This window comes from Macaca fascicularis, chromosome X (genome assembly GCF_037993035.2).
Source record: "Macaca fascicularis isolate 582-1 chromosome X, T2T-MFA8v1.1".
In the NCBI taxonomy this organism is placed as follows: Eukaryota; Metazoa; Chordata; class Mammalia; order Primates; family Cercopithecidae; genus Macaca; species Macaca fascicularis.
Window position 1 is genome coordinate 56,340,513 of NC_088395.1, and position 27,026 is coordinate 56,367,538.

General features: G+C 37.6%; 1 protein-coding gene across 7 annotated transcripts in view; it reads left to right on the forward strand.

The window, feature by feature from the left end:
* Positions 1-27,026, forward strand: part of KLF8 (KLF transcription factor 8) — a 291,262-nt gene that overhangs the window by 253,582 nt on the left and 10,654 nt on the right. For all 7 annotated transcript variants that reach the window (XM_065538337.2, XM_074030296.1, XM_005593723.5 and 4 more), the window contains 3 exons: positions 10,138-10,702; positions 14,651-14,762; positions 15,454-15,593. In XM_065538337.2, the coding sequence (XP_065394409.1) occupies positions 10,138-10,702; positions 14,651-14,762; positions 15,454-15,593 (817 nt within the window). The remainder of the gene's footprint in view (positions 1-10,137; positions 10,703-14,650; positions 14,763-15,453; positions 15,594-27,026) is intronic.

A 27,026-nucleotide genomic window follows, 5' to 3' on the forward strand; every position in this document is an offset into this window, starting at 1 on the left:
TGCATCAGTATTCATCAGAGATATTGGCCTGTAATTTTCTTTTTTCTTTTTTTTTTTTTTTTTTTTTTTTGATGTGTCTTTGTCCGGTTTTGGTATCAGGGTAATACTGGCCTTGTAGAATGAGTTTGGAAATAGTCCCTCCTCTATTTTTCAGAATAGTTTCAGTAGAACTGGTATGAATTCTTCTTTAAATGTTTGGTAGAATTCAGCTGTGAAACTATCAGGTCCTGGGCTTTTGTTTTAGGAGACTTTTTTATTATGGCTTCAATCTCATTACTTGTTATTGGTCTGTTCATGTTTTGGATTTCATGGTTCAATCGTGTTAGGTTATATGTGTCTAGGAATTTGCTCATTTTTTTCTAGATTTTTCAATTCATTGACATGTAATTGCTCATAGTGGCCACTAATGATCCTTTGAATTTCTACAATATCAGTTTTAATATCTCCTTTTTCATTTCTGATATTGTTTATTTGGATCTTCTCTCTTTTTTTTCTCATTAGCCTGGCTAAAGGTTTGTCAATTTTGTTTAACTTTTCAAAAAACAACTTTTTATTTCATTGATCTTTTGTATAGTTTTATTTCAAATTCATTTATTTCTCCTCTCATCTTTGTTATTTCTTCTACTAATTTTGGGTTTGGTTTGCTCTTGCTTTTCTATTTTTTTTCAAAAAGAATATGCAGGTATCATTGCTTTTCTAGGTCTTTAAGATGAATTATTAGATTGTTTATTTGAAGTTTTTTCTGTCTTCTGATTTAGGCACTTGTAGCTATAAAACTTCCCTCTTATGATGGCTTTTGCTATATTCCATAGGTTTCGATATGTTGTTTTCCATTATTATTTGTTTCAAGAAATTTTTCAATTTTCTTCTTAATTTCTTCATTGACTCACTGGTCATTCAGGAGCAATTTTTTTTGTTTGTTTGTTTGTTTGCTTGAGATGGAATTTCACTGTTGTTGCCCAGGCTGGAGTGAAACGGTGTGATCTCAGCTCACTGCAACTTCCGCCTCCTGGGTTCAAGTGATTCTCCTGCCTCAGGCTCCCGAGTAGCTGAGATTACAGGCATGCACCACCACGTCCGGCTAATTTTGTATTTTTAGTAGAGACGGAGTTTCTCCATGTTGGTCAGGCTGGTCTCGAACTCCCGACCTCAGGTGATCTGCCCACCTCCACCTCCCAAAGTGCTGGGATTACAGGCATGAGCCACCGTGCCTGGCAGGAGCATATTTTTTAATTTCCCTAATTAAATTATAGTTTAATATTATTAAACATTAATAAATTCATGTTTTATAATACTAGTGGTGTATGGTGTTTGTATAGTTTCCAAAATTCCTCTTGTTGTTAATTTCTAGTTTTATTCTATTGTGGTCAGAGAAGATGCTTGATGTTGTTTCAGGTTTTCTGAGTGTCTTAAGATGTGTTTTGTCACCTAACATATAGTCTGTCATTGAGAATGATCCTTGTGCTGAGGAAAATAATGTGTATTCTTCAGCCATTGGATGAAATGTTCTGTAAATATATATTGGATCCATTTGGTCTATAGTGCAGATTAAGTCTGATGTTTCTTTGTTGAGTGTCTTCAACTTTTATTTTAGATTCGGGGATACACGTGCAGGTTTGTTACATGGGTGTATTGTGTGATGCTGAGGTTTAGGATATGGAGGTTTGTCACCATGGTAGTGAGCGTAGTATTCAGTGGTTTTTCAACCCTTGTTCTCCTCTCTCCCTCTTTCTTCTAGTAGTCCCCAGTGTCTATTTTTGCCATCTTTATGTCCATGAGTACCCAACATTTAGCTCTCATAAATAAGAACATGCAGTATTTGGTTTTCTGTTCCTGCATTAATTCCCTTAGGAGAATAGCCTCTCCTGACCTCGTGATCCGCTTGCCTCGGCCTCCCAAAGTGCTGGGATTACAGGCGTGAGCCACTGCATCTGGCCAAAGCTACCTTATTTTGAAATCTCAGTGTACCTAAGTATAATTCTAGAAATGGTTTTCTATGCATTCTTTAAGCATACTGAACTTCCAGAATTTGGAGGCACTTTGAAATTGGTTCAGTGTATAGAAAAGTCTGGATGGTAAGGGATCTAAGCACTTTTTTTGTTTGTTTCTTGGCATTTCCAGGATATCTTGTTTTTAGAAAAGCCAGAGTGCTTGTGATACATGGCCACAGCACACTGGCCATGTCTCAGGTGACAAGGGCTAGGAGTTTGTGTTCTGCAACTACACAATGCTGGCATCATTCTAGTGTGGAGAAGCCTCCTGGTTTGATTCATTATAGGATTTGTTTATGTCAAAAGATAGGATTACTGGGTGGGTGTGTAGCTCAGGGCACATATGCTGCTCTCCCTTCTCTAAATTTCTTTTTTTTTCTTTTTTTTTTTAATTATACTTTTAAGTTCTAGGGTACATGTGGATAACATACAGGTTTGTTACATATCCTATATCAACATACCATACAGTGAATGAGCACTTGGTTGTCACCTGCCCTTTAGTTTTCATTTCTGATTACTTCCTACAAGTGGGATGTCTTGGTCAAAATGTATGAGCAGTGTTAGGGTTAAATTTTATCATACATGTCTCTCCTTTACCCTAATTTAATATTGTTAATATTTGGCACATATTTTCACACAGCCTAATTCTCTCTCTCCCCCCCATTTTATTACTATTGTAAGTTGCATCAAGAAACTTCACCCCTAAATTATTCTGCATGCATCACCTACAAATAATGACATTGTCCTACATAACTACATCAACACTCTCACGCCCAAGAAAATGAACAATATTTCCATGATACTATCAAATTGGCTCATACATTTCTTTTTTTTTCCTTCTCTCTTTTTAAAGCTGGGCTGCATTCTGAGGCTTCATACATTTCTGTGCCACTTTTCCCCACACTGTTTTTTCTAAATGCATTGTGCCTCAATGAGCTTGTATAGCTCACCAAACTCTTCACTTTTCTTAGGACTCAAATTCCAATTCCATCTCTTCCATGAAACATTCACAGAAAACCCCAACTATCACGAATCTCTAGTGAACTCATGCTCCTGGAACACTAAATTATCTGTATTAGTCACTAATGTGGTACCTGTTCTCTATTGTCAACTGCTTTATGTAAATATCTCTTGTCTCCCCTGTAATATTTTTTGTCTCCCAAACTTCAGTTATTTACTTACCACATTCATGATTTTTGCCACATCCTTGCCATCAATATTATTTACATACTTTACAAATTATTTAAATAAATAAAGAAAACTATATTAGTTTTGTCCTAAGCTATCTGGAGAATTCTTGGTTTGATGTGAGGTATTACTTTCCGAGAATTGCTGAAACAAACTACCACAAACTAGGTGGGTTAAAACAAGAGAAATGTGTTCTCTCACAGTTCTAGAGGCCAGAAATCTGAAATCAAGTTATTGTCAGGGTCATGCTGCCTCTGAAGGCTTTAGTGAAGAATCTTTTCCTTGCCTCTTCCAGCTTCTAGTACATACAGGTGTTCTTTGGCTTGTAGCCCAATCATTCCACTGTCAGTCTACATCTTCACATTACCTTCTCCTCTGTGTCTTTGTGTGTTATTCCTCTGTATGTCTCTTAGAAGGACACTAGTCATAGAATTTAGGGCCCACCCAGATAATCCAGCAGGCTCTCTTCAAGTTCTTTAATTATATCTGCAAAGATACTTTTTCCGAAAAGATTCTGGGAATTGAAGTGTGGACGGGTCTTTTTGAGGGTAACCATTCAGCCCACTACAATGTGTTATATATATTTTCCAACGTACAGTACAACAGAGGAAACATAAATATTAAAATAACTTCATCCATGTATCACCTAAAAACAACCTTAGATTACTTGAGGAAGAAAAACTGATTTAATATTTTTCACATTTTCTATAGTTTTGTGCTAGGTACTAAACAAATACCTAGTGAACAAATATATGCATACATATACATATATACATACATATGTACATTTCTGATCTCATTTTGCCTGATTGTGGCTGCTACTATCCCAATCTCTTAAAATTGCCAGGTTTGTTAGATTAAGTCTAGCTTTCTAATAATACCCATTTCCATCCACCTCTCCTTTTTCTAATCACAAACACATAATGCTCTTATTGGAAAAAGACTTGGGTTTTAGAAGGTTAAACAGACTTTTTGACCTAAACAATGAATGTGTACAACATATGTGTGCATATGTATCCAGGCATAAAACTAATTGGTTTAACCCAGAGCAAAGCTGGAAGGCACCTGTTTACAAAAACAGGTTTCCTCTTTCTGTTTGGGAGGAGCCTAGGCTTTATCGTGTTTCTGTAACATCCCTTCCTCTCCTTCCACCTACTGTGCTGTCTATAGTATTTTGTTCTTTTCTTTCTAATCTTGCATTACCACTTTCTTTTTTTTTTAAATTTTTTTATGATTATTATACTTTAAGTTCTAGGGTACATGTGCATAACGTGCAGGTTTGTTACATATGTATACTTGTGCCATGTTGCTGTGCTGCACCAATCAACTCGTCAGCACCCATCAACTCGTCATTTACATCAGGTATAACTCCCAATGCAATCGCTCCCCCCTCCCCGCTCCCCGTGATAGGCCCCAGTGTGTGATGTTCCCCTTCCCAAGTCCAAGTGATCTCATTTTTCAGTTCCCACCTATGAGTGAGAACATGCGGTGTTTGGTTTTCTGTTCTTGCGATAGTTTGCTAAGAATGATGGTTTCCAGCTGCATTCATGTCCCTACAAAGGACACAAACTCATCCTTTTTTATGGCTGCATAGTATTCCATGGTGTATATGTGCCACATTTTCTTTTTTTTTTTTTAATTTATTTATTATTATTATACTTTAAGTTGTAGTGTACATGTGCATAACATGCAGGTTTGTTACATATGTATACTTGTGCCATGTTGGTGTGCTGCACCCATCAACTCGTCATTTACATCAGGTATAACTCCCAGTGCAATCCCTCCCCCCTCCCCCCTCCCCATGATAGGCCCCTGTGTGTGATGTTCCCCTTCCTGAGTCCAAGTGATCTCATTGTTCAGTTCCCACCTATGGGTGAGAACATGCGGTGTTTGGTTTTCTGTTCTTGTGATAGTTTGCTAAGAATGATGGTTTCCAGCTGCATCCATGTCCCTACAAAGGACACAAACTCATCCTTTTTGATGGCTGCATAGTATTCCATGGTGTATATGTGCCACATTTTCTTAATCCAATCTGTCACTGATGGACATTTGGGTTGATTCCAAGTCTTTGCTATTGTGAATAGTGCTGCAATAAACATACGTGTGCATGTGTCTTTATAGCAGCATGATTTATAATCCTTTGGGTATATACCCAGTAATGGGATGGCTGGGTCATATGGTACATCTAGTTCTAGATCCTTGAGGAATCGCCATACTGTTTTCCATAATGGTTGAACTAGTTTACAATCCCACCAACAGTGTAAAAGTGTTCCTATTTCTCCACATCCTCTCCAGCATCTGTTGTTTCCTGACTTTTTAATGATCGCCATTCTAACTGGTGTGAGATGGTATCTCATTGTGGTTTTGATTTGCATTTCTCTGATGGCCAGTGATGATGAGCATTTTTTCATGTGTCTGTTGGCTGTATGAATGTTGTGCCACATTTTCTTATTCCAGTCTGTCACTGATGGACATTTGGGTTGATGCCAAGTCTTTGCTATTGTGAATAGTGCCATAATAAACATACATGTGCATGTGTCTTTATAGCAGCATGATTTATAATCCTTTGGGTATATACCCAGTAATGGGATGGCTGGGTCATATGGTACTTCTAGTTCTAGATCCTTGAGGAATCGCCATACTATTTTCTGTAATGGTTGAACTAGTTTACAATCCCACCAACAGTGTAAAAGTGTTCCTATTTCTCCACATCCTCTCCAGCACCTGTTGTTTCCTGACTTTTGAATGATTGCCATTCTAACTGGTGTGAGATGGTATCTCATTGTGGTTTTGATTTGCATTTCTCTGACGGCCAGTGATGATGAGCATTTTTTCATGTGTCTGTTGGCTGTGTGAATGTCTTCTTTTGAAAAATGTCTGTTCATATCCACATCAGGGCTGTTTTAAATACATGAAAAGTGGAAACTTTGTAACAGTTGATTCCACTGATTCTCAGGGCTTCTCTACCTATCTTAATCAAATGCTTAAATATTTGTGAAGTTGACCAACTTTTCTCAGAGTTTATTTCTAGAATTGAGAGGGGTGTTTCCTAAGAACTGAAAGGGTCTCATCTTTAGTAATTTATGAATAAATAACTCTTTTTATAATTTTTTGTCCACTCAAATTGGCTTAAGGAAACCTGATAAGGATTCTGTGTATTTGAGGAGTAGCACTGTGGAAATGCAAGCTTGTCTTCAAACCACTCCTAAGTTTCTTTGTTTTCTTTCGTGCACAACCTTCTTCATAGATTCAGAAATCCAGGAATTCAGGATAAAGTCTTAAAATACCTAATGGGGAAAGTAGCTATTCTCTTTGATAGTGATTGACTAGAGAACCCTTAAAAACTGAAGCCATCACACCACGCTAAAGATGAAGAAAGATTACTTTAAAAGAAAAATCTGGTGGCAGAACAATCTTTGGATGAGCTTTCAAAGCGGAAGTGATTACATTCAGTGAAGCGTGAAATAGGTAGCCATCCCGAGTCATCTTAGTGAGGATTCTTAAAATCACCAAAATTCTAGGGACAAAAACTCACTCAATCAAGACCTGAAGGTCTTCTTCAGAACGTTCAAGCATAATATGGTGTCTACAAAGATAAGGTAAAGCAAATAGTGTGTTGGGGTTTTTTTTAACCATAGGGTGGGTTATATTCAAAATACAGAATAAGTTAGACTGTATAGCAATATTTCTATTAAAATTATTTTGATCATATTGAAAAAAAGAATCCTCAGTGCACACAAAATTTATTCAGCCTAATAGTGTATAGATATGGAATGCTTGTCTTTAGGCCACAAAGGAAGGAGCAGTAAGGTCAACCTTGAGACCTAGTTTTAAGAACAGTCTGTTTTCTCAAGAAAGCTTGCATTCAGAAGACAATATTTACACCCAGAAAATACTTGCTACAAGATAGATTCACTTAGACATAAGAGGCATACTTGGATGATATGTACAGAAAAAAGTATGTGTTGATATGCTTTGAGGAAGTTACTATTAAGATACTAAAACCCAAACAACTGGCATTCCAACATTTCTCTCAAAGCCTTTTGATGGCAGGAGAGAAGTAGTGATTGAAGCCCTGCTGCAGACAGGGTTTGGTTAAGAATTGGCAAACCACAAAATAGGTTTAGTCTATAAAAGGACAACTAATGATGGCCTGTTGGAGCAGGACCCTGTAACACTGTATCTCATCAAGGCAATAAGAATAGACTATCAGTTCTTCAGTTTCTTGACTTTCATCAATCAGTTTACATTTTAGATGTTCCTAGATAATGTTTTTCAATAAAATGCATACCTGCAGATCAAGTGTCAGCTAAGCACAAGGCCTTGAGCTAGTAACATTGTTGTAGGCAGCACTCAGCTCACTGAAATGGCCTTTCTTTGGCAAAAGAGAGTAAACGTTGCCAAAGTAGTGTTTATTTTATAGTTAGGATTCAAAGCTTCAGCTTTTTCAGGTTTCTGGGCCTAAAGCTTAGAGTCCAAAAAGTCCCTAAAATTTAGCTAAATCCTTTCTTAATCTCAATGACAAGTTGTGTTTATTTATACACCTGCACCCACAACTGTATTCTTATAGAAAATGATATTACAGTGAATTTTTTTTTTTTTTTTTGAGACAGAGTCTCTTTCTGTCGCCCAGGCTGAAGTGCATTGGCAATTTTCCTGCCTCAGTCTCCCGAGTAACTGGGACTACAGGTGCATGGTACCACACCTGGCTAATTTTTGCATTTTTAGTAGAGATGGGGTTTTACCATGTTGGCCAGGCTGGTCTCAAACTCCTGACCTCAAGTGATCCACCTGCCTTGGCCTCCCAAAGTGCTGGGATTACAGGCATGAGCCACCGTGCCTGCCCTACACTGAACCTCTTCTTATGCTTTCTATTGTAACTCTATTTCTCACTGTTATTGACAGCAATGATAGAGAGACTATGGAAAGAGATAACATAACATTTTTTCTTTTGAAGTTTCCTTGGATTCTATCTTTTTAATCTGGGAATAGAGCTACTCAAGTGAAGAGATATGTGGGAAATGTAGGAAAAATAAGACCTTAAGTTGATTTGAGGGATTCTGAGAACAGGGGAGTTTTATGTTCAGCAGAGCCAATCTTGACAACTTCCTCTCCCTGTCAACAGGATTCTACTCCCCCCTTATCTGGATGGTTCAAATCCACCCATGAGGGATGGGTTACATTCGCAGTATGTGAAACAGTGGGACAAATCACAGAAATCATGTCCTGGAGGAGCAGATTGAAGCAATATTTGGACCACAAACAAGGGCTGAGTTGGGATAGGGGCTTGCAAATCAAGAAACCAAGAGTGTTGTAGCGTAAAAGAAGGGAAAAGAAGATGGTAGTTTGGCTAAATTCTGGAGACAAAGCACGGATGGGTTTTTGGTGCTGTTACTCATTCCCAGCCTGCTCTGAGGGTTTTTGTCATGTGTTTTTGACACAGAGTCTTGCTCTGTCACCCAGACTGGAGTGCAGTGATGTGATTATAGCTCACTGCAGCACTCTGAGTGTTTTTAAAATAAAGTCAGAGCAAGAAGACACTGCCTCCCCTGCCACTTATTACTCTCTGAATTCAGACCCTTATTATCTCTCACCTAAATTTTAAAAAATCGTAAGCATAACGTAATTATCACACCTTAAAATTAACAATAATTCATTAATATTGTCCAATATCCAGTCAATAGTCAAATATTTTTACGTCTCATCGCTATTTTTCCACGTGCTTTCTTTTGAATTTCTTTTAATCTAGTTTTATTCCTCTTTCAATCAATCTTCATTGAGAAGCTAGTTAAATCTCACAGAAATACTTCTTCCCTTGTTATTCCTCTCTTCCAAACAATTATCTTCTATCAGCCAACCTTTCATTGAACTCTACCTTTCCTCATCTTCCAAATATACAAAACTAAAAGTGGCTATGTTTTATATAAAGGATGTATTCCTTAAAATTTTTCATAATTTAAAACTCCAATAATTCAAATATAATGCTAATAAATAATGGAGGCTTGTTTGTTTACTGGCTAAAGAGGTACCACCATCTCCAAACTCATCTTCAAGATCCAGAGTGTTGCTTGGCAGTGGCATACACAGTTCGTTATATCCTTGACCTTTGAATTCATGGAATTCTTAGAAAGTTTTTAATTAGGTTAAGGCTTTACTTCATATATTACATATAAAGTTATCATTTATTAGCTTTTTAAAAAAATTTATTAGTTTTTTAAACTAATAAAATTATTTATTAGTTTAAATCATTTATGATCATTTAAATCATTTATTAGTTTTCTTAAAAAAATCCCAGAATTAAAAAGTTACAGAGTTCAATTTTGCATATAATACAACTAACTGTATTGCAAGTTTATTTCATAGTTTATTCTGTAATTATATTGTCTGTTGTTATGGCTCTATAGACAGGAATATCTTTCTTATCTCTTATCTGCCTAGAAAATTTCTATTAATTTTCTATGACTCATCTGAAGTATCATCTCCTCCTTGAAGCCTTCCTTTTCTAGACAGAATGAGTCATTCCCTTTTGTTTTTCTAAAACGCCTTGCTTGTATGCCTGTTACATTATTTAGTATGGAATGATTTATAAACTAGTCACATTATTCTATTATTATATTTAGTATGTTAGTATGTACTTATTGGCTGTACTTTATTCATGTGAGCTGCCACTAAGCTTATAGTGGATGCTCATAAAGTGTTGACTTTAAATAGTTTTGCAAGATTGTTGTGAAGGTTAAATGAAATAATTTTTAACAATTGCCTGATACAGTACCTGGTACTTACTGGTACTCAGTAAAGTTTCCCTTCCTTTTTTCTCTTTAGTTTACTCTTGCCTTATTTCTCCCAGCACCATGTATTCCTTCCATGTGAAATGAACTGAGATTTCTTTTTTACATTGCTTGCATGTCTCTTCAGGGTACTAACACTGACTTACGCATCTCTCATTTGTTTATTTAAGGTCACTAGTTCTGTTCGGAACAGAGATCCCTCTGAGATAGAATACAGAAGTAATATGACTTCTCCAACACTCCTGGATGCCAACCCCATGGAGAACCCAGCACTGTTTAATGACATCAAGATTGAGCCCCCAGAAGAACTTTTGGCTAGTGATTTCAGCCTGCCCCAAGTGGAACCAGTTGACCTCTCCTTTCACAAGCCCAAGGCTCCTCTCCAGCCTGCTAGCATGCTACAAGCTCCAGTACGTCCCCCGAAGCCACAGTCTGCTCCCCAGACCCTTGTGGTGTCCACGTCAACATCTGACATGAGCACTTCAGCAAACATTCCTACTGTTCTGACCCCAGGCTCTGTCCTGACCTCCTCTCAGAGCACTGGTGGCCAGCAGATCTTACATGTCATTCACACTATCCCCTCAGTCAGTCTGCCAAATAAGATGGGTGGCCTGAAGACCATCCCAGTGGTAGTGCAGTCTCTGCCCATGGTGTATACTGCTTTGCCTGCAGATGGGGGCCCTGCAGCCATTACAGTCCCACTCATTGGAGGAGATGGTAAAAATGCTGGATCAGGTAAGTAACAATATTGCCCCTTTCCTGGCCTTCCTGAATCTATTCCCTTTTTGAGTCATCCTATCTCCTGTCTCTCTTCACCTCCAGTTATTCCTGGACACTGCTTCAACAGTAATCTTTCATAAGTACTGTTTTTATCATGTCTTTTTAATGCTTAAGAATGTACAATGACTCGGCCGGGCATGGTGGCTCATGCCTGTAATCCCCGCACTTTGAGGGGCCGAGGTGGGTGGATCATGAGGTCAGGAGATCGAGACCATCCTGGCTAACATGGTGAAACCCCATCTCTACTAAAAGTACAAAAAATTAGCCGGGCGTGGTGGCAGGCGCCTGTAGTCCCAGCTACTCGGGAGGCTGAGGCCGGAGAATGGCATGAACCCAGGAGGCGGAGCTTGCAGTGAGCCAAGAGTGTGCCACTGCACTCCAGCCTGGGTGACAGAGCAAAATTCCGTTTCAAAAAAAAAAGAATGTACAATGACTCTTGATTAGACCATGCTTCTCGACCAGGTATGCATATCTATCAGTGACATATCAAACAACTTCCTGGAACTTCCATATTATTTGATATTAAATAATTTAAAGCATTTTATATTTAAAATATGATTATCTTGTATTACAAAATGCAAAATTTGCAAAACCTGTTAAGATAAGCCACACACTTCAAAAAGAGGTTAAGCTTACTAAAGGCATCCACCCTCGGACTTTTCAGGATAATGTGTTTATTTTACGCCTTCAGAATGCTTTGGTGGAAAAGCTGAGAACAATATTTCTATCTCAAACATACTTAGCCAGTATTAGCTCCTGTCTCTACCAATACTTTCCCTTTTCTCTTCCCTACAAAAGAAGTAATTGAAATATTGTCATCTTCCTTGTGTTCTTCCTCATTTGGCATCTATCACTTTCCATTTTACTTATTTATTTGCCTGTATCACAAGTGTCTGGGCATTATTTTCACAACTGAATTGTAGATTCCTCAAAAATAATACTCTATATTAATTTTTTTAATGTATGCCTCCAGAGAACTTAACACAGTGCTAGTAGTTGTCTTAGTTGTCTTGCAACAGATAATTTGATAAACAAACTTGAAAATTTGTCCAAGAGAGAATTCAAATGCTATAATCTTCCATTTTATTTTTAAAATAAGTTCAAAAATTCAGAAAGGTAGAAATTAAGTCTGTCTTCCACCACTATTCCCCAACCACTAGTTCTCCTCCCAGAGGTATATCTGTTTTAGTTTGTAATCAGGAATGATCAAGGAAAATTATGTGGCCTCTAAAGCAGGTTGGTAAAGTTTTGCATATATCGAAAAGGGCAAGGGGTGGAAATGATTAGGAAGCAGATTTCAGCTTAGTATAAAAGAGTCTCTACCTTTGAAATTTGATGCCCTATACTAAATGTAGGAGGCTGAAAAACAATATACTACTAAGCATCAAGTTGCTGAGACTGCACTGGTCTTCTGAATACAAATATTATCATTGACTAGTGGTTAAGTGTGGTAATGATAAGTGTTCACAATCTTATTTTGAGATATGAGATCCATTCCATATACGAAAGGAGAGCCAAACAAACAAACCACAAAAAGGAAACAAATAAAAAAGGAAATAAAATTTCCCGTATGATAGTTTGCTGAGATAAAGGCAGTGGTAGCATCAAGGGATGGTTTGAAGGAGCTTTGAATAGTCTCCATAATATCATCAGTCCATCAGAGCCACTCTAAATAAACAGAATAAATTTTAAATGTGCTCAATGTGGTTCCAAGCTAAGGGCATTGGCCCAGTGGTATCTGTATGAGTTCGTTTTCATGGTGTTGATAAAGACATACTCGAGACTGGGAAGAAAAAGAGGTTTAATTGGACTTGCAGTTCCACATGGCTGGGGAGGCCTCAGAATCATGGCGGGAGGCAAAAGACACTTCTTACATAGTGGCAGCAAGAGAAAAATAAGGAAGAAAGAATAGCAGAAACCCCTGATAAACCCATCAGATCTCATGAGACTTATTCACTATCATGAGAATAGCAGGGGAAAACTGGCCCTTATGATTCAATTACCTCCCCCTGGGTCCCTCCCACAACATGTGGAAATTCTGAGAGATACAATTCAAGTTGAGATTTGGGTGGGGGCACAGCCAAACCACATCGGTATCCAAAATGGTGGGCTTACTAAACCTTAGGGGGCACATATAAAACAATTGGAGTGCAAGAAGAACGTATCAAAATTTGTATTTTCTTACCCTTAAAAATTGACAGGTAATATTGTATGTTTTATCATCTATAGCATGATGTTTCGAAGTATATATGCATTCTGGAATGGTTAAATCTAGCTAAATAACAAATGCATTACCTTATTATCATTTTTGTGGTGAGAGCGCTTAATATCCATTCTCTTTACAATTTTAATAAAGTGTATCATCATTAACTATACTCACCTTGCTATGCAATAGATCTCTTGAAATGTATTCCTCCTATCTGATAGATCTCTTGAAATGTATTCCTCCTATCTAACTATAATTATGCATCCTTAGACCAACATCTCCCCATCCCCCTCCCCACTAGCCACCCCAGCCTCTGGTAACTACCATTCTACTCTACTTGCATGAGATTAAATTTTTGGATTCCAAATATGAGTTAGATCATGCACTATTTGTCCTTCTGTGCCTGGCATATTTCACTTAACATAATGTCCTCCAGGTTCATCTGTGCTCTCACAAATGTCAGGATTTTGTTCTTTGTTATAGCTGAATAATATTATATTGTATATGTGTGTGTGTGTGTGTGTCACATTTCCTTTATTCATTCATTTGTTGATAGATATTTTAGGTTGGTTCCACATCTTGGCTATTGTGAATAATGCTGCACTAAACAGGGATGCAGATATCTTTTGGGCACATGATTTTATTTCCTTTGGATATATACCCAGAAGGGAGATTGCCAGATCATACGGTAGTTCTAATTTTAATTTTTTGAGGAACCTCCATACTGTTTTCCGTAAAGGCTATAACTAGTTTACATTCTCATCAACAGTGCGTAAGGGTTCCCTTTTCTCCACACACTCACCAGCACTTACTGTCTTTTGTCTTTTTGATAATAGCCACTTTAACTTAAGTGAGATGACGTACTACTTTTTGTTTGTTTTCTTATAATGCATATAAAATTGTAGGATACCAGTACCTGTATATCACATACATGCACAAACATGCACACCTCAAGATACATGCTTAAAACTTTTTAATGAATGATATGCAAAGTATAGGACAACTCTTTTAACCAAATACTTGTTCCCCACCTTATCACCACCCCCAAGTTTCTTCTCTATAGAAATTTTGAAGGTTTCACTGGATCTAGGAGACTGTTGAGCACCTGATTGAGTTTTGTTAGGAATCAGAAACATCAGTGTTTGATAATAAGGAATATTTGACAGCTTCTCCCAACATAGGTGGAAAGGAAGGTTGTATCAAGCACCTACTAGGTGGTAGGTGTATGTTTCATCTCATTGACTCATTTCTGTTTAAGAGCACAAAGGCCAAGGTAGATGTTCTCACATCTGGACTAATCCTATAATTTGATTTTAGGACAGCCAGGAGCTATTCAGTGAGTTCAATTCAACACACACACACGTTGAAACTAACTTTTCAGCAGACCCTGTCCTGGTAGCTGGAGATAGAGATGAATCATACCCAAACCATATCCTACAGACACTCTCATTCTAGTGGTATCAGAACTCTCCATACTACTCTTACTTTAAAGGCATTTCTGTTCCCTGCTATGCAAAGTAATAAAATAAAATGTTATTCTCTTCCTTCCATACAAATACACTTCCTTCATCTTTGTTTTTTTCTTTATTTTTCTATCTTGCTGCCACTTCTTTAGGTGGGACAAACTGGGAATTCTGAAAATGATTAAAGAGGCACATATATTTTTAGCTCACACTGCTCCCTTTCTTTGCTTTTAGTGAAAGTTGACCCCACCTCCATGTCTCCACTGGAGATTCCAAGTGACAGTGAGGAGAGTACAATTGAGAGTGGATCCTCAGCCTTACAGAGTCTGCAGGGACTACAGCAAGAGTGAGTACTTTTTGTCTTCAAGTCTGTCTTTGTGTATATGTGTGTGTGTATGTGTGTACATTTGCACATATGTATAGGTGGAACCAATGATCAGACACAAGAGTAAGAATTTGAGGACAAGAAATGTAGGGAGACTACCTTTCCAGTGAAAGTATACGAGTTTGTGTGCATACATGTGCATGTACATGCATGTTATGGTAGAGCTATGTTCTAACTGTAAATCATCAATTTTTCTTTTGAAAAGTCTTCAAATTTCCCACAAAGTGTAGTTGTGTATTGTTTCTCTCTGTAAGTTTAAAACAGCTTTGTCTTTCAATATCAGAACTAATTGGAAGTAGTTGGCTTGTGTTTGGCAACAACTGTTGTATGAAAATCAAATTTCTTTAAGCAGGAGAATGAAACTTATTGAAGTGAAATGCTCACACTATTTGGGAACACAACCACTGAAGGAAACACTACCACCTCGCATGCTTTCTCTGAGCACCTACTGAGAGACCTGTACCTACTGAGCAGAATGGCCTAGTTGACAGAATTTTTTTTACTATTCCAATTATTTCTTTTTGGGGGGACCTAGCATTAAATTCGCATAAATTAAAAGCAGATATGAGGTGGCACCAATGAATGTAAATTCATTTTTTTAAGCCTTCACTGTAAAGTCACTGTTTGGCTTTATCTCTATTTCTTTGATCAGACCAGCAGCAATGGCCCAAATGCAGGGAGAAGAGTCGCTTGACTTGAAGAGAAGACGGATTCACCAATGTGACTTCGCAGGATGCAGCAAAGTGTACACCAAAAGCTCTCACCTGAAAGCTCACCGCAGAATCCATACAGGTCTGCCCACTCCCATCTCACCCCTAACACACACACACACACACACACACACACACACACGAGAGAGAGAGAGAGAGAGAGGGGCAGCGAGAGAGAGAAAATTTCTGAGAGACAGAGAATGAAGTATTGAAACAAAGACTGATGCATTTATACTCGTGGGCACAGGCTCCATTCATGGTTTTTATCCCTATTTCTTGTCCCTGCTCTAAGGCAAATTTTATAAAACCAGCCTAGAAAAACACTAAACTAAATCTGGTGTCTTAATAGTCATCATTCTCAGTGAGCCCCTGTGGGTCTTTCTAATTGTGGAGTCAACACTTAAGCAAAGATTAAGGTATTACTCCCTTCCTTACTACCAGGGTCTCACAAGTTTTACTAAGCATGGAAAAGCACAAGAACAATTTAAACTATCTGAAATTAAAGCAGGCTTTAATCCACTAACCATTAAAGTGTCTTTGTTCACATTAAAAAAAATAAAAGGGTGCACATAAATAAATAAAGCAGACCCGGTAGTGATCCTGTCAAACTGGACAGCACATACCTGATCTGAAGAAGGAGAGCTGCCACTCAAATCCAGCTCACTAGAGTCAGCCATCAATATTCTTGGATTCCACATCCATGGATTCAACCAACCACAGATCAAAAATATTTTTTAAAAAACAACAAAAATAATAATACAACAATAAAAAAATACAAATTTTAAAATACAGTATAACAACTACTTACATAGCATTACATGGTATTAAGTAACATAAGTACATCTAGAGATGACTTAAAATATAGGAGAGAATGTGCATAGATTATATGCAAATGCTATGTTATTTTGTATCGGGGACTTGAGCATCCATGGATTTCATTATCCACCCAATGGGTGGGGTTAGGAATGTAGGTGGCTCTGAAATCAATCCCCCATGGATACTGAGGGATGACTGTATTAGTAAATTTCATTGTTAAAGAAAAGCAAAAAAAAAATCTGGATTATGTGAAATGTCCTTCATTTTGAATGTTGGCATCTAGTTCAAAAATTTTTTATAACCCCAGGAATTCAAAGAAACCTGCCTAGAAGCCAGATGCAGTTTGTTGTTTATCATTGTGTGCCCTTTGCCTTGGAGACTCCTTCTCCATAGTGGTCTCCAAGCTCAGAATTGGGACTTAGACACTTTGGACAAGGAGGAAGCCCTCCTTTCTTGTAAACATCTGCTATGTTACATTTGCTATGTTAGAATTTGTGTAGAAGGACCCAGAGCCCTAGTTGTTGTGCCTAGAGACTATGAACAGGTGAGTGATTTCTAGGCTGCATTATTCAAACATTCCCATGACACTATTATTATTTAGTGATGTATTTGTTTGCTTTTCTTCCATGGGAAATGGATGCTGACTATATGTATATTCCATATATTCCAAGTCTCCAATTAAGCTGCTGTGGGATCTGATAAGTCTTCCTACCTCTTTGATCTAAGGTTTCCTCAACTGTAAGATGAAGGGTTTGGACTAGGTGATCCCACTTGACTATTTTAATCTGGAACTCTATGGATTGAATTTCAATGTAACCTATTGTGTGGCTACCTTCTAGGAGTTCTTGGAAATTGCTTTATAATATGCTAAAAGTCTGGCTGTCTTTCCTATGTCACCTCTCGACTCTTAAACTGAGATAACAGATATAATTTACTTTTATTTACTTTTCAGATTTCAGTACTGTTTTTCTCCCTAGTGGTGTAAGCTTCCCATATGAAGGGAAAAAATCGCCCTAAAATATCGACAATTCTTAGCTTTGAGTGTTATAGGTGAATGCCTTATCTGATAAGAGATCATGACAGCCAGATGGCTGGTGGTTGAATGAAGACAACGGATGTCTACATGAATCTCAGTACTTTTTTTTTTTTTTTTTTTTTTTTTTTTTTTGAGACAGAGTTTTGCTCTGTCACCCACGCTGGAGTTTAGCCTGGTATAATCTCAGATCACTGCAACTTCTGCCTCCTGGATTCAAGTGACTCTTATGTCTCAGCCACCCAAGTAGCTGGGATTACAGGCATGTGCCACCTTGCCCAGCTAATTTTTCTGTTTTTAATAGAGATGGGGTTTCACCATGTTGGCCAGGCTGATTTCAAACTCCTGACTTCAAGTCATCTGCCTGCCTCGACCTCCCAGAGTGTTAGGATTACAGACATGAGTTACTGCCCCCAACCTCACTTTGTTTATATTCAGAATTGTTCTTATTCTACTCAGGTTTTAAGACTGACCCATACCTTTGCCATGGGTATGTGACCATAGGAATGCTCACTTGAAGGCCTTTCACAGCAACATTTAATTTGCCCCAACTGCTTGACTTACAATAGGCTTAGTTGCTTTAGGAAATAATGTGGCAATTGTGTAAGTACCCCCATCCCTGCAATATTGTAACAGGCCTTCTTTCCTCACTACAATTCATTCTCCACACAGTAGCCAAAGGATTTTCATCTGTTTGCTTTTGTTTTGCTTTGTTTAAATATAAATAAGATTATATAACATCTACTTAAAATCTTCCAAGGACTTCCCGTCACACTCTGAATGAAATCCAAATAGAGTACCCTAAAAGGCCCTATAGGATCTTGCCTCTTATTAATTTTACCTCATGACATTTCTTATCCTTTAGATCTCAATTTGAATGTCTTCTGCCCAGAAAATTCTTCCCTAAACCTATCTTAAGCAGTGTCCATTCCCAAATATCTGTATAAGAAAACCCTACTTAATTTCTTGATAGAGTTTTCTTTTCTTTTCTTTCTTTTAAAAATTTTAATAATACATATTTTAACCCAATATATCACAAATATTATCACTTTACAACCTAATCAGTATGAATAATTATTTTTATTTTATTCTCATATTTTGTGGGTACATAGTAGGTTTATGTATTTGAGTTACATGAGATATTTTGATACAGGAATGCAATGTGTAATAGTCAAATCAGGGTAAAGGGGTGTATCTGTCCCCTCAAGCATGGGGCATTCTTTGTGTTACAAACCATCTAATTATACTCTTTTAGTTATTTTTAAATGTGCGATTAAATGATTTTTTTTACTATAATGATGCTGTTGTGCTATCAAATGGTAGACCTTATTCATTCTTTCTATTTTTTGTACCCATTAACCATCCCCACTGCCCTCTGACCCACTGACATCCCACCATCCTTCCCTGCCTCTGGTAATCATCCTTTTTCCTCTGTCTATGTAAGTTCAATTATTTTAATTTTTAGTTACCACAAATAAGTGACAACATGTGAAGTTTGTCATTCTGTGCCTGGCTTATTTCACTTAACATAATGACCTCCAGTTTTATCTATATTGTTGCAATTGATAGGATCTCATTCTCCATGTGTGCCCTTTGCCTTGGAGACTCCTCCATAGTGGTCTCCAAGCTCAGAATTGGGACTTAGATACCTTGGACAAGGAGGAAGCCCTCCTTTCTTGTAAACATCTGCTATGTTACATTTGCTGTGTTAGAATGTGTATAGAAGGACCCAGAGCCCTAGCTGTTTTGCCTAGAGGCTATGAACAGGTGAGTGATAATGTCTTTTCAGCTGTTTTGCCCATATGCACCACAGTTTCTTTATCCATTCATCTGTCGATGGACACCAGTTACTTCCAAATTCTGGCTGTTGTGAATACTGCTGCAATAAACATGAGAGTGTAGATATCTCATTGATAGACTGATTTCCTTTCTTTTGGATATATAACCAGCAGTGAGATTACTGGATCTTATGATAGCTCTACTTTGTTTTCTGAGAAACCTCCAAATTGTTCTCTATAGTGATTGTACTAATTTACATTCCCACCAACAGTATATGAGGGTTCCCTTTTTTCCACATTCTCACCAGCATTTGTTATTACCTGTATTTTGGATAAAAGCCATTTTAACTGAGGTGAGGTGTTATCTCATTGTAGTTTTGATTTACATTTCTCTGCTTATCAGTGATGTTAAGCACCTTTTCATATGCCTGTTTATCTTCTTTTGATAAATGTCTTTTTAGCTCTTTTGCCCATTTTTAAATTGGATTATTAGATTTTTCTCCTATAGAGTTTTTTGAACTCTTTGTATGTTCTGGTTGTGAATCCCTTGTCCGATGGGTAGTTTGCAAATATTTTCTCCCATTCTGTGAGTTATCTCTTCACTTCGTTGATTATTTCCAGAAGATTTTTTAACTTTATGGCACCCCATTTGTCCATTTTTGCTTTGATTGCCTATGCTTGTGGGGTATTGCTCAACAAATCTTTGCCCAGTCCAATGTCCTGGAGAGTTTCCCCAATATTTTCTTGTAATAGTTTCAGATCTTAGACAGAAGCCTTTAATCCACTTTGATTTGATGTTTGCATATGGTGAGATATAGGGCTCTAGTTTATTCTTTTACCTATGATATCCAGTTTTCCCAGCACCCTTTACTGAAGAGACAGTCCATTCCCCAATGTATGTTCTCAGCACCTGTGTCTGAAATGAGTTCACTATCAATGCATAGATTTATCTCAGGGTTCTCTATTCTGTTCCACTGATCTGTGTGTCTGTTGTATGCCAGCACCACACTATTGTGATTACTATACCTCTATAGTATAATGTAAAGTCACATAATGTGATTCCTTCAGTTTTATTATTTTTGCTTAAGATAGCTTTGGTTATTCTGGGTTTAAGTGGTTCCATATAAATTTTAGGATTGTTTTTTCCATTTATGCAGAAGAATGTCATTAATATTTTGATAGAGATTACATTAAAATTGTAGATTGCTTTGAGTAGTACAAACATTTTAACAAAATGTGTTCTTCCACTCTATGAACATGGAATATCTTTCCTTTTGTTTCTGCTTCAGTTTCTATCCTCATTGTTTTATAATATATATTGTAGAGATCATTTCTTTTCTTGTTTATGTTAATTCCTAGGTATTTCATTTTATTTGGAGCCATCGTAAATGAGATTATTTCTTGATTTCTTTTTCAGAATGTTCACGTGTTGACATATACAAATGTTTTAGATTTTGTATGGAAGTTTTTTATCCTATAACTTTACTAAATTTTTTTTTTTGTCAATTCTAATAGCTCTTTTTCTGGAGGCTTTAGGTTTTTCCAAATATAAGATTATATCTTCTGCAAACAAGGATAATTTGTCTTTTTCCTTTCAAATTTGGATGATATTTAATTCTTTTCTCATCTGACTCCTGTAGGTAGGACGTCCTGTACTACATTGAATAAAGGTGAAATTGGGCATCTTTGTCATGTTCCCAACCTTAGAGGAAAGTATTTCAGTATTTCCCCTTCTAGTATGATACTTATGGGTCAGCAATTAATGACTTTTATTATGTTGAAGTGTGTTTCTCCTATACCCAGTCTTCTGAGGATTTTTATTAGGAAAAGATGTTGAATTTTATCAAATACTTTTTCAGCATCAATTGAAATGACCATATGATTTTTATCTTTCATTCTGTTGATATGATGTATCACATTAATTGATTTGCATATGCTGAACCATCCCCACATCTGTGGGATAAATCCCATTTGGCCATGATGAATTATTTTTTTAATGTGTTGCTAGAATTTTGTTGAGGATTTTTGCATCAATATTCATCAGTGATATTGACCTATGGTTTTCATTTTTTCATGTGTCTTTGTCTGGTTTTGGTATCAGGGTACTACTGGCCTCATAGAATGAGTTTGGAAGTACTTCTTCCTGTTCTATTTTTCAAAATAGTTTCAGTAGAATGGATATGAGCTAATCTTACATATTTGTTAGAATTTGACAGTGAAGCCATCAGGTCCTGGGCTTTCTTTCCTGGGAGACTTTCCAACCGCCCCCACCACCCCCCACCCGCCACCCCTCCGAGACCGAGTCTCACTCTGTTGTCCAGGCTGGAGTGCAGTGGCATGATCTCAGCTCACTGCAACCTCCACCTTCTGGGAGAGCTTTAATTATGGCTTTTGTCTCATTACTTGTTGATTAGTCTGTTCAGGTTTGGGATTTCTTCCTGATTCTGTGTTTTTCCTTGTCCTCAATATTACCAGTGAGTTGTGTACCTTCCGATGATTTCTTATTGCTCATTAATGTCCTTTTCTTTCTGATTGAAGTACTCCCTTTAGCATTTCTTATAGGATGAGTCTGGTATTGATGAAATCCCTCTGCTTTTGCTCATCTGGAAAAGTCTTTGTTTCTCCTTCGTGTTTGAAGGATATTTTCACCAGATATGCTATTCTAGGGCAAAAGTTTATTTTTCCTTCAGCATCTTAAATATGTCGTGCCACTCTCTACTGGCCTTTAAGGTTTCTACTAAAAAGTCTTGTCAAAGGTGTTGAAACTCCAGCGTATGTTATTTCTTTCTTTTCTTTTGCTTCTTTTAGAATCCTTTCTTTATCCTTGACCTTTGGGTGTTTAATTATTAAATGCTTTGAATGGTCTTTGGGTTAAATTTGCCTGGTGTTCTTTATCCTTCTTGTACTTGGATATTGATATCTTTCCCTAGGTTGGGAAGTTCCGTGTTATTATCCCTTTGAATACTTCTACCCCTATCTCATTCTCATTATCTACTTGCTCTTTAAGGCTGATAACTCTTAGATTTGCCTTTTTGAGGCTATTTTGTAGATACTATAGTTGTTGCTTCATTGTTTTTTATTCTTTTTTTTTTTTTTTGAATTTTACTGTATTTATTTATTTATTATTTTTTTAAAATTTATTTATTATTATTATACTTTAAGTTGTAGGGTACATGTGCATAACGTGCAGGTTTGTTACATATGTATACTTGTGCCATGTTGGTGTGCTGCACCCATCAACTTGTCACTTACATCAGGTATAACTCCCAATGCAATCCCTCCCCCCTCCCCCCTCCCCATGACAGGCCCCTGTGTGTGATGTTCCCCTTCCTGAGTCCAAGTGATCTCATTGTTCAGTTCCCACCTATGAGTGAGAACATGCGGTGTTTGGTTTTCTGTTCTTGTGATAGATTGCTAACAATGATGGTTTCCAGCTGCATCCATGTCCCTACAAAGGACACAAACTCATCCTTTTTGATGGCTGCATAGTATTCCATGGTGTATATGTGCCACATTTTCTTAATCCAATCTGTCACTGATGGACATTTGGGTTGATTCCAAGTCTTTGCTATTGTGAATAGTGCTGCAATAAACATACGAGTGCATGTGTCTTTATAGCAGCATAATTTATAATCCTTTGGGTATATACCCAGTAATGGGATGGCTGGGTCATATGGTACATCTAGTTCTAGATCCTTGAGGAATCGCCATACTGTTTTCCATAATGGTTGAACTAGTTTACAATCCCACCAACAGTGTAAAAGTGTTCCTATTTCTCCACATCCTCTCCAACACCTGTTGATTCCTGACTTTTTAATGATCGCCATTCTAACTGGTGTGAGATGGTATCTCATTGTGGTTTTGATTTGCATTTCTCTGATGGCCAGTGATGATGAGCATTTTTTCATGTGTCTGTTGGCTGTATGAATGTCTTCTTTTGAGAAATGTCTGTTCATATCCTTTGCCCACTTTTTGATGGGGTTGTTTGTTTTTTTCTTGTAACTTTGTTTGAGTTCTTTGTAGGTTCTTTTTTTTTATTATTATACTTTAAGTTCTAGGGTACATGTGCACAATGTGCAGGTTTGTTACATATGTATACTTGTGCCATGTTGGTGTGCTGCACCCATCAACTCGTCAGCACCCATCAACTCATCATTTACATCAGTTATAACTCCCACTGACATTCCTCCCCCTCCCCCCTCCCCATAATAGGCCCCAGTGTGTGATGTTCCCCTTCCCATATCCAAGTGATCTCATTGTTCAGTTCCCACCTATGAGTGAGAACATGCGGTGTTTGGTTTTCTGTTCTTGCAAAAGTTTGCTGAGAATGATGGTTTCCAGCTGCACCCATGTCCCTACAAAGGACACTAACTCATCTTTCTTTATGGCTACATAGCATTCCATGGCATACATGTGACACATTTTCTTAATCCAGTCTGTCACTGATGGACGTTTGGGTTGATTCCAAGTCTTTGCTATTGTGAATAGTGCCGCAATAAACATACGTGTGCATGTGTCTTTATAGCAGCATGATTCATAATCCTTTGGGTACATACACAGTAATGCTATGGCTGGGTCATATGGTATTTTTAGTTCTAGATCCTTGAGGAATCGCCATACTGTTTTCCACAATGGTTGAACTAGTTTACAGTCCCACCAACAGTGTAAAAGTGCTCCTGTTTCTCCACATCCTCTCCAGCACCTGTTGTTTCCTGATTTTTTTTCTCTTTTTTTTTTATTATTATTATACTTTAAGTTCTAGGGTACATGTGCATAACGTGCAGGTTCGTTACATATGTATACTTGTGCCATGTTGGTGTGCTGCACCCATCAATTCGTCAGCACCCATCAACTCGTCATTTACATCAGATATAACTCCCAGTGCAATCCGTCCCTCCTCCCCCCTCCCCATGATAGGCCCCGGTGTGTGATGTTCCCCTTCCCGAGTCCAAGTGATCTCATTGTTCAGTTCCCACCTATGAGTGAGAACATGCGGTGTTTGGTTTTCTGTTCTTGCGATAGTTTGCTAAGAATGATGGTTTCCAGCTGCATCCATGTCCCTACAAAGGACACAAACTCATCCTTCTTTATGGCTGCATAGTATTCCATGGTGTATATGTGCCACATTTTCTTAATCCAGTCTGTCACTGATGGACATTTGGGTTGATTCCAAGTCTTTGCTGTTGTGAATAGTGCCGCAATAAACATACATGTGCATGTGTCTTTATAGCAGCATGATTTATAATCCTTTGGGTATATACCCAGTAATGGGATGGCTGGGTCAAATGGTATTTCCAGTTCTAGATCCTTGAGGAATCACCACACTGTCTTCCACAACAGTTGAACTAGTTTACAATCCCACCAACAGTGTAAAAGTGTTCCTATTTCTCCACATCCTCTCCAGCACCTGTTGTTTCCTGACTTTTTAATGATTTCCATTCTAACTGGTGTGAGATGGTATCGCATTATAGTTTTGATTTGCATTTCTCTGATGGCCAGTGATGATGAGCATTTTTTTATGTGCCTGAGGCTGCATAAATACCTTCTTTTGAGAAGTGTCTGTTCATATCCTTTGCCCACTTTTTGATGGGGTTGTTTGTTTTTCCTTGTAAATTTGTTTGAGTTCTTTGTAGGTTCTGGATATTAGCCCTTTGTCAGATGAGTAGATTGCAAAAATTTTCTCCCATTCTGTAGGTTGCCTGTTCACTCTGATGGTAGTTTCTTTTGCTGTGCAGAAGCTCTTTAGTTTAATGAGATCCCATTTGTCAATTTTGGCTTTTGTTGCCCTTGCTTTTGGTGTTTTAGACAAGAAGTCCTTACCCATGCCTATGTCCTGAATGGTATTATCTATGTTTTCTTCTAGGGTTTTTATGGTTTTAGGTCTAATATTTAAGTCTCTAATCCATCTTGAATTAATTTTTGTATAAGGAGTAAGGAAAAGATCCAGTTTCAGCTTTCTGCTTATGGCTAGCCAATTTTTCCAGCACCATTTATTACATAGGGAATCCTTTCCCCATTTCTTGTTTCTCTCAGGTTTGTCAAAGATCAGATGGCTGTAGATGTGTGGTATTATTTCTGAGGACTCTGATCTGTTCCATTGGTCTATATCTCTGTTTTGGTACCAGTACCATGCTGTTTTGGTTACTGTAGCCTTGTAGTGTACTTTGAAGTCAGGTAGCGTGATGCCTCCAGCTTTGTTCTTTTGACTTAGGATTGTCTTGGCAATGCGGGCTCTTTTTTGGTTCCATATGAAATTTAAAGCAGTTTTTTCCAATTCTGTGAAGGAAGTCATTGGTAGCTTGATGGGGATGCCATTGAATCTATAAATTACTTTTTCACAATATTGATTCTTTCACAATATTGATTCTTCCTATCCATGAGCATGGTATGTTCTTCCATTTGTTTGTGTCCTCTTTTATTTCACTGAGCAGTGGTTTGTAGTTCTCCTTGAAGAGGTCCTTTTCATCCCTTGTAAGTTGGATTCCTAAGTATTTTACTCTCTTTGAAGCAATTGTGAATGGAAGTTCGTTCATGATTTGGCTCTCTGTTTGTCTGTTACTGGTGTATAAGAATGCTTGTGATTTTTGCACATTAATTTTGTATCCTGAGACTTTGCTGAAGTTGCTTATCAGCTTAAGGAGATTTTGGGCTGAGATGATGGGGTTTTCTAACTATACAATCATGTCATCTGCAAAGAGGGACAATTTGACTTCTTCTTTTCCTAACTGAATACCCTTGATTTCCTTCTCTTGCCTAATTGCCCTAGCCAGAACTTCCAACACTATGTTGAATAGGAGTGGTGAGAGAGGGCATCCCTGTCTTGTGCCAGTTTTCAAAGGGAATGCTTCCAGTTTTTGCCCATTCCGTATGATATTGGCTGTGGGTTTGTCATAAATAGCTCTTATTATTTTGAGATACGTTCCATCAATACCGAATTTATTGCGAGTTTTTAACATGAAAGGCTGTTGAATTTTGTCAAAGGCCTTTTCTGCATCTATTGAGATAATCATGTGGTTTTTGTCTTTGGTTCTGTTTATATGCTGGATTACGTTTATTGACTTCCGTATGTTGAACCAGCCTTGCATCCCAGGGATGAAGCCCACTTGATCATGGTGGATAAGCTTTTTGATGTGTTACTGAATCCGGTTTGCCAGTATTTTATTGAGGATTTTTGCATCGATGTTCATCAGGGATATTGGTCTAAAATTCTCTTTTTTTGTTGCGTCTCTGCCAGGCTTTGGTATCAGGATGATGTTGGCCTCATAAAATGAGTTAGGGAGGATTCCCTCTTTTTCTATTGATTGGAATAGTTTCAGAAGGAATGGTACCAGCTCCTCCTTGTACCTCTGGTAGAATTCGGCTGTGAATCCATCTGGTCCTGGACTTTTTTTGATTGGTAGACTATTAATTATTGCCTCAATTTCAGAGCCTGCTATTGGTCTATTCAGGCATTTGACTTCTTCCTGGTTTAGTCTTGGGAGAGTGTAAGTGTCCAGGAAAATATCCATTTCTTCTATGTTTTCTAGTTTCTTTGCGTAGAGATGTTGATAGTATTCTCTGATGGTAGTTTGTATTTCTGTGGGGTTGGTGGTGATATCCCCTTTATCATTTTTTATTGCATCTATTTGATTCTTCTCTCTTTTTTTCTTTATTAGTCTTGCTAGTGGTCTATCAATTTTGTTGATCTTTTCAAAAAACCAACTCCTGGATTCATTGATTTTTTGGAGGGTTTTTTGTGTCTCTATCTCCTTCAGTTCTTCTCTGATCTTAGTTATTTGTTGCCTTCTGCTAGCTTTGGAATCTGTTTGCTCTTGCTTCTCTAGTTCTTTTAATTGTGATATTAGGGTGTCAATTTTAGATCTTTCCAGCTTTCTCTTGTGGGCATTTA